Genomic DNA, 8796 nt, shown 5'->3' with positions numbered 1-8796 from the left:
AATTCATATCTTCGCAGTTATCTGATATAATTATCACCTTTGAGGAAGTTAAAAATGTCAATGGTAATGATAATAATGAATGACTTGTATAGTTATTTTTAATCATTCAAGTTATTTTAACTATAACATTTTTATTTACCAGTTTTACCTCGAACATTTACCATGCACTCTGTTTCTATATATGCGTTTTATTTGTCGAAAAATTTCTAAAAATGAATAGCAATATATATAGTTAGATATTATGAAATGCAATAATTGTATCACCAGCTGTATATATTTTTGCAGACATCCCATGGCTGTTCCTAGTAAAAAGAAGTGCCGACAGTACTCCGTTGAATATTTGTCTTACGGATTTATTCCAACACCACACAATGAAACGAAACCAATGTGCCTCATATGTATGGATGTACTTTCAAATGATAGTATGAAACCTTGTAAACTAAAAATCAATCTAGAAAAGAAGCACACAGGAGAGAAAGATAAACCAGTAGAATACTTTTAAAAACTTCGTAATAATTTCCAAGCTAGAAAAACAGCGTTTCAATTGTTTAATAACAAAGTGTGTAAAATGAGTGATGGTTTACTGGCATGATCCGAAATTAGCAAAATAATAGCAAAAGCAGGAAAACCCTATAATGTTGGTGAAACAGTAATTCTACCAGCAGTGTCTGTTATTATTTCGTGAGTTATGAAACAAAATGCAAGTGAAATTACTAATTCCATCCCTTTAAGCATTGATGAAGTGGCAGAGGATGTAGAAAAACAATTGATAGTCCATTTGCAAGTGAAACAGTTTGCCCTTCAACTTGATGAACCCACTTTAAGAGATAATGAGGCCATTTTATTAGCATATGTTAGATTTAACAATGATGAAGGACCCAAAGAGGAAATTCTTTTTGCTAGAAGTCTTGTGACAGACACAAAAAGGTGAAACAATTTTTAATGAAGTTGTTACTTATTTCCAGGAAAACAATATTCCACTCAAAAATATAATCGCTGTGCTACTGATGGTGCACTATCTATGACAGGCAGATACAAAGGTTTTATTGCACATTTAAAAAAAGCTGTCCCGGAAGTATTTTGTATTCACTGCGTGATACACCGTCAACACTTAGTTGCAAAGAAAATGAGTGCACGTTTCCATGATGCCCTTACTGTCGTAATACAAGTAGTTAACCATATTAAATCAAATTCTCTCCGAGACCGCCTTTTCATGAATTATGTAAGTAAAATAGAGAAGAGTTTGAGCGGCTTGTATTACATACAGAGGTGAAATGGCTATCAAAGGGGAATTGTCTTCAGCGTTTCATTGCACTTTGGGATTCTATTGTATCCTTTCTTGCTAACACACAACTTGGAGAACAGCTGCTTGCAAATAAATGTGATGTGTTTTTCTTATCAGGTATATTTGAAAAATTGAATTCACTTAATAAACATCTCCAAGGAAAAGATTCTGATCTGATATCTAGTAAAAGTGCTATTGCTGCTTTTCTGAGGAAACTAAAGTTGTATAAGAATAATATCAGTCGTCGTGCATTTGAACAGTTTCCTGGTTTGGCCTCTGTTGGCAGCGATTTGCAAGATGAAGATCTTGCATTATATGGTGAATATATGGAAAATGTGCATGAAGATATGCAAACTCGGTTTAGTGACCTACTCATGATGGTTATACCGACTTGGGTTTCAATTCCCTTCGAAGTTAATGTTGCCGATATAGACATATCTTTGCAAGAGCCTCTCATCAAATTACAAAGTGATGAAATAATGCGTGCAAAATTCAAAGATGGAAAGTACAATGTATGGAAGACAAATGATGTTGCTACAAAGTACCCTTTGCTCTGGGATAAAGCACAGCTCTACGTTATTGCTTTTCCAACATCCTATCTTGTTGAATCGGGATTTAGTCGTGTTTCTCAACTGTTATCAAAAGCTCGCAATAGACTTGACATTGTGAAAAGAGGTGATGTTCGACTATCATTAACATCGATGGAACCAGATATAAAGAAACTCGCCGAGCATCATCAACCACAGGGATCTCATTGAATAAATATGCTTATCTCTTTTTTTTTTTCTTATCACACACTTAACTTTAACTGGTTTATCGAAAATTTTAACCAGTGTACATAAATAAATGCTACAGTGAATTCAATTGCCTGAAGAGCTCTGATCTCCTTGGGCTTGACCATGGAAGAAACATGATAATATTGTAATACAAGATATTGGTAAGAAATTATTATTACAATAATTTTGATTATTATTATTATTACTAATTATCATTATTATAATTGTTGTAGAATACTTTATTTGCTTTAAATTAGTTTTCATTTAAAAATAAAGCTTAATTATATACTATTTCTTTGATTATTAAAACCTCAAAATTTATATTAGTGAAAATAGAATATTGTCTTCTTATGACCAATAGTTATGAAGGGGTCCACCAAGAAAAAAAGAAGGGAAAAGGGGTCCACGGGTTAAAAAAGGTTGAGAACCACTGCTTTAGACGAACAAGGCATTCCACATACCAATATACAGCGAATAATTTCAAAGAAAACATAAGCACCCACAAATCTTATACATATAAACATAGACGACAGTTACAACATTCTAAAACTAATTAATAATGGAATAACGCTTTGGTATCAAAAATACCAAGTAGAACAGCTAAAAACTCCGGCAATCGTAGTAACACAATGTTACAATTGCCAAAGATATGGACACGATTCTGCAGCCTGCTCAGCAACACCGAGGTGCTGCGGGTCTGGGGGTAACACCATATCTCCCAGTGTAAAAAAGATAAAGAAACACCCAAATGTTATAACTGTGGTCAAACCCACACAGTCAACTATAAAGGATGTGATGAACACAAATATATAAAACAACGTATATATCAGATAAGTACATCATCAGATCAAGAACAGCCAAGTACAAATAGGCAACCAAAAACAGACATATTAACAGCATTTATAAAACAATTAAAACCACAAATGCACAAATGTTAAAAGGAAAAAATCCAAAAACAGCACCACATTCCAAGAAACAAATGCTAACACACCTGATAAAACAAGCATTATTACTACCATAAAAATTTCCAGAATTTGTAACAGAATACACAAAACCGAACCAAACAACCAACTGCATCGATTTGCTGATTAATATGTTAAAAAAAAACACATTACACCTCATATTCCATACATAATAACAACACTTACCGGATACATGCTTACAACATAATGCTCACAGTTGCATATATCAACATCCAAGGTGCAACAGCTTCCAAAATACAGAAGATCGATGACCTTATACAAGAAACTAACCTCCAGTTATAATAGTAAGCGAAACTTTAATATAGAATAACAATAGTTTTAAAATACCCATGCACACATCAAGAAAGAAAGATAGAATTAACAAAAATGATAGAGGCAGTATGCTGCTCTACAAAACGGAACAATGAGTTATAGAAATTAGATTGAGCAGTAACAACGAACACGTCACAGTTGATATCCTGCAAAAAAACAAAAGTATCTGTTGCAGGAATTTACTGCTCACCAAATGAACAATTAAACACAGCATTACTCAACATCTTTTTCAACAACCATAACTATATATAGTTATTGGAGACCTAAATAGTAAAAATGTCAATTTTGGATGCAGATACACAAACAACAATGGAAGAAGTCTCCTACAGTTCATAGATGACAACAATATAGTCTTATTAAACAATACCACCCTTGACACTAACTCCAGTGACATACTTGAACAGTGCATTTGCACATATAATGCGAGCCAAAGGCGAATAAAATTCCAGGTGGGAAAAGATGTAGATAGTGATCACCTTCCAATATATTGCGTCTTCGATTAATTAATAAAGAAACAAACTGTCCTCCTACTTTATTTTTTGAAGCAAAACAAAAAAAAAGAATAAATACCATAGATAAAGCCAAAAAAATAATGTTAGGAAAAGACCGAAGAAAAATAATAAAATTCACTAATTCGTCAGAAAATTCAGAAAACGAAGAATAAGTAGGAGAAGCAACTAATACTGCGGTAGAGAAAGCTCCCAATACTAACAAATTAAATGTAATAGTAAACAAAACAAACCCCTTGGATGTTGGCATTACAATTACAAACAAAGAAAATTTCAATTATAAACTCCACAAACAACGAACTTGACACAGATGATCAAAACTGATTCACAATATTTACATCACAAAAAGAAAAAACACAAGGTAGCAATATAGCGCACAAAACCAAGCTTCCACAATACTCGATAATAATTTAAGGTATACCAGGCCACTACAATCACCCCTTCTTGCAACAGAGATTAAACGCTGCAACCCACAAGCATGTATTGCTAGAACCAAGGTCTGCCTCAGAGCAGCGTCCTTGTTCGAGGGTAAAAAGCCGCTGACCTTAATAAGTTATTGAAGGAATAGTCAGAAGACGCGTTTATATCTGGTAAAATGAAAATTCACCTATCTGGAAGCAAGCCCCAGTTTAAATTTATAATCGTAAGTGGGATGCAGTCTATAAACCCTGACACCGTTACACATGCGCTAGACAAACAAAATTTACCACAAATGCACGACAAATAATTTCAAAAAAATCATAAGCACCTACAAATTTAATACGAGTTGACAACTAAAGACAAACCTTATAAATAATTGAATAATGCTCTGGTATCAAAAAATATCACGACGAACAATTAAAACTCTGATAATTGTAGTAACTGAATACTACACAATCGCCATACTAGTGACAAACTAAATTTGTGTTTCAGAACATAACGAGCCGGAAACTAATTAAATTTCAGGTGGGAAAAGATGTCGATAGCGACCATATTATCAATATGTTGCATCTTCGATCTCGCCGCCCATAAAAATGCAACCTATAAAAGATAAACGTTTAATTACAATAAAACAAATTGGTAAAATTATGAAAAGGAATTAGACAATCAATTACCTAATAACGTTATAGGAGTAAAAATGAACAACATTCTGCAGCTTCGTGAAGAAGATTTAGCTGGTCTGAGTTGAATAATGCTTCACAAGTAGATCGGGAGATTCTTTTTCTGATCATCCTAGTTTGTTCTGACGTAAAATAAAAGTAATATTCAGAGTTAATGTTCAAAAATGCACGTGGGTATTCAGAATACCCGCGGACAATCACGTACACCCCATGAATTAAGGTCGAGATGAGATAAAGGCAGATATCACTAAACCGTTTTTCGCACTAACGCATAAAAATAAAACACGTCTGTTGATCACAACTTCTTAACTATAACTGAGTAAGATGCTTCAACAACCAAAAACTGGTGCAAACTAGGATTGAGAATCACAAGTTTTCGTCGAACGACGTCTCGACTCTAAATCCGATTTAATGGTTGGGAGAGCACGCAACAAGCGACCAATGAGAAGCTCTTTGATAGAAAGCGAAGTTTGAAAAGATAAACGAAAAGCAGGTGGGAACGACTCAACTGACCTAAATAAGTTTCTTAAGGGTGGCCGTAAGACGCGTTTAAACCACACGAGACTATTATACACCTACCTGGAAATAAACCACAGCCAAATCTGTAGTCACTCGTGGGGTCCATTACTCAATCACCACTGACGAGATACAAGAGAAATTAGAGGAACAAAATATTCCACACACACACGTAGAACACATTATATTTAAAATAACGCAAAAACTAACAAACCTTGTAAGAGTTGACACAGAACACAACATTTCAAATTTAATCAATTATGAAATTATACTCAGGTATCAAAAATACCAAGTAGAGCAAACACAAAATCCAGCAATTGTGGTAACACAATGATACAATTGTCAGAGATATGGACATATTTCATCAGCATATAATAATAATAAAATAGAGCAAAAGTAAAACAGGCCACCTACGTTCTAGACTTATTTTAAAAAATTAATAGTGATAATGATAAATAAATAAATTAAAAAAATATGACAACGTACAATTTGACAACATACTAAAAATCTACAAAACATATATTAGACCAGTAATAGATTATGCAGCTCCAGCACGGATAACTGTAAGCGACAAAATAATTAAAACCAAACTACAAACAATCCAAAACACACTCCTCACAACAGCATTCAGAGTACCAAGAACTACATCATCTCAATTCATACACAAATATTTGAACATACCAGCCATAGAAATATCTATACTATAAAGTAACAGATACTGTTGAACTCGTTAAAGTCGAGACAGAAATTCCTGTCTTTGCACACAACAAGTAAAAAAAGCACTTCACGTTATATTTTTAGTTAAGTACAAATCTAAACATAGGGCTATCTGTGATGTGCCCACCACGAGTATCGAAACATGATTTCTCACAGTATAAGTCTTTAGACATATCGATGTGCCACTGGAGGTACAATGCTTCACAAAGAAACGTCATTTTTATCTGTTTACTTATGGAGAAGTCTTATGGTTTACAAGTAATCTTTCAGCGACTTACGTGGACCAATTTATGATTCATACACATTATAACAATAGTAATTTGTAATTAAAATCTGTAATAGCTTGTTCTGTTTTGATTAAAACTATTGTATGTTACTTTATTATACTAATAAAAGCAACTTTCATTATAACGTTAAAAAAACGAAGTAGTATACGAACAAAGTGTAGATGTCATTCTCGTTATTTTATGATGACAGTAACACTTGGGAATAAAGAAGTGTTACATTTAGCAAGTACGTTGACGCAGTGAAGGGAGAACTCAAAAAACAAGGGAATGTACTAGTGAACTGTTATATTTTGCTTTAAACACGACGTTTCAAGCTTGACAGCACTTTGTACCATGTCGAATTTTCTGTCTCCTGCAAATGTGGGTAAAAATTGACTCTATAGTAAAGTATTCATTAATACAGGTCACTTAAAGACAGACAAACTTAACAATACTGCAATTTCAAGTTTTGTTGTTAATGGTGGAACGAAAACCAACTGGCTAATTTCTCTTTATCTTCCATTTCTATCCAGTTTTTTCTAAATATCAGGTAACGTCGGTATTCGAGGGAACAAGATCGCACTTTAATTTGTCTGCTCTGGTGCTGTGACTGCCGTGTCTGTTCCATATATGGACTATAGTCCTGTGTTCAAGGTTCGGCTCTGCGCCATTTGACAGTCGAAATGGAGTAAGCGACGTGATAACAAGCTTTTCCAGATCAGACCTTTTATTGCTTTTTGGCCATTTTGTTTTCCTAAGAATTCTGATAAGGTTACGCATCGGTTACAGTTTTTTTAACTCGTCGTTTTTCTTTATCTGCGACTAATAAATCAATGTGTAGCCTTTGTGACACTCATACCACAATAACCACGATTTACTGTCTTGTCGTCGTTACGACCGTGAATGACGGCACCATTTTAAACATGTTTTCCCACTGTATAGTGTCATTGGTGATGGTGACATTGTCCTCCTTACTTTTGCTTTAAAAATTTTAAGTGTTATTGGCCTTTTGAATTATTTACCCGAATTTTGGCCATTGCTTTATTTTAATTTGATATCTTTTTTACTTTTTATAATAGTTTTACTTTTATTTTATGCAAAATAAGTAAGTATGTCCACACTTTGAAACACTGAAATTTCTTTTTACTGATGGAGATTTCTTAAGACGACCTTGGACAAAGTCCAGGGAGGTTGACTGGCCGCTTCCACTGAAGAAAAGTGGCATAGTCCCAAACAGAAGGGTTTTCTCCCATTTCTCCTTCATTTAAGTAGAAATGGTCATTTTGATACAATGGAACTGTTGAGGTTTCCGTCTTAAGTTAGATGGCATTAAGGCCTTGATTGATTATTATTACACTAGAACACAACTTACCTCTCCGCAATAATGGTTATTTTACTTATTTTTATGTATATAGTCAGTCTTTAACTACTATTGATCTATCTATCTGTTTCTCTTTACTTTTCTCCCTTTTACCTCGGGTGAATAATAATTTCTTATAATTTTTATTGCGATTAGCTGTTATAAGTTCTACCCAATTCGAGTATCATGGAGATAGTTGGAGTGGTTCGTCTGTCTCTCTTTCATCTATCTCTTGGAACTCAATTCTTCTATTAGTTTTCATCTAATAACGATTTTATAAAGGCAGTAAGTGATTGTATTATTCAAGCAGCTGTTCACTTTCTTTCTAAAACCTCCATACCATTTTCATGGTACCTTTCCCATGGTGGTATCCCAGATGCTAGCAGGCATGTAAGGCTCAAATACGGGCTTTGAATACCTTTTGTATGTCACACTGTTTCAAACTGTATTATTTTCCAAGGCATCCATGTCCATGCTCGATAGGTGAGAAATAAGATGCACAAGAAATCTTGTATTACGTTCACAAGCAGCATCTCTTATTGTGCCAGTTCCAAACTCATTTGGAACAAAATTAGAAAGGTAAATGGTATGCATGCGTCCGACTATTTATCTGTGTTTCTCTCGGATGACATACAGTGATTTGCCAAGAATTTTCAGAGCCCTTTGCTTATATTTCCAGAACTTCTATTTTTCCCCCACCTTCTTGGCCATCAAATCTTGGACAGAATTATCACCCTCTTCCCTTTGGGCTGATCATCTCTATGATTACAATTACCACGTGTACACTAAAGGAGCTTAAGCTTGTTCTTCATTAGTCTGAAAGTAAATCAGTTGAAACTGATGACATTTGTTTCTAGATGCTGTGCCATCTCTTTTTTGCCTCTCCTGTTTTCCTTCTGGTTGTTTTCAATCAGATGTGGTAGGAGAACATTTTACCTATCGCCTGGCGCAAGTCTATCGTCCTACCCTTGT

General features: G+C 34.3%; 1 protein-coding gene across 1 annotated transcript; it reads left to right on the top strand.

Annotated features, from left to right (window-relative positions):
• The first annotated feature begins 688 nt into the window (after positions 1-688).
• LOC143232643 (zinc finger BED domain-containing protein 5-like) lies at positions 689-2043 on the top strand. Its single transcript, XM_076468296.1, has 2 exons — positions 689-905; positions 1403-2043. The coding sequence occupies exons 1-2, from the start codon at positions 689-691 to the stop codon at positions 2041-2043; spliced, it is 858 nt and encodes a 285-aa protein (XP_076324411.1).
• The last annotated feature ends 6753 nt before the right edge of the window (positions 2044-8796 follow it).

Source organism: Tachypleus tridentatus, chromosome 11, assembly GCF_004210375.1.
Source record: "Tachypleus tridentatus isolate NWPU-2018 chromosome 11, ASM421037v1, whole genome shotgun sequence".
Classification (NCBI taxonomy): Eukaryota; Metazoa; Arthropoda; class Merostomata; order Xiphosura; family Limulidae; genus Tachypleus; species Tachypleus tridentatus.
Note: the sequence above shows the minus strand (reverse complement) of the source record. Positions and strands in the feature narration are given on the sequence as shown.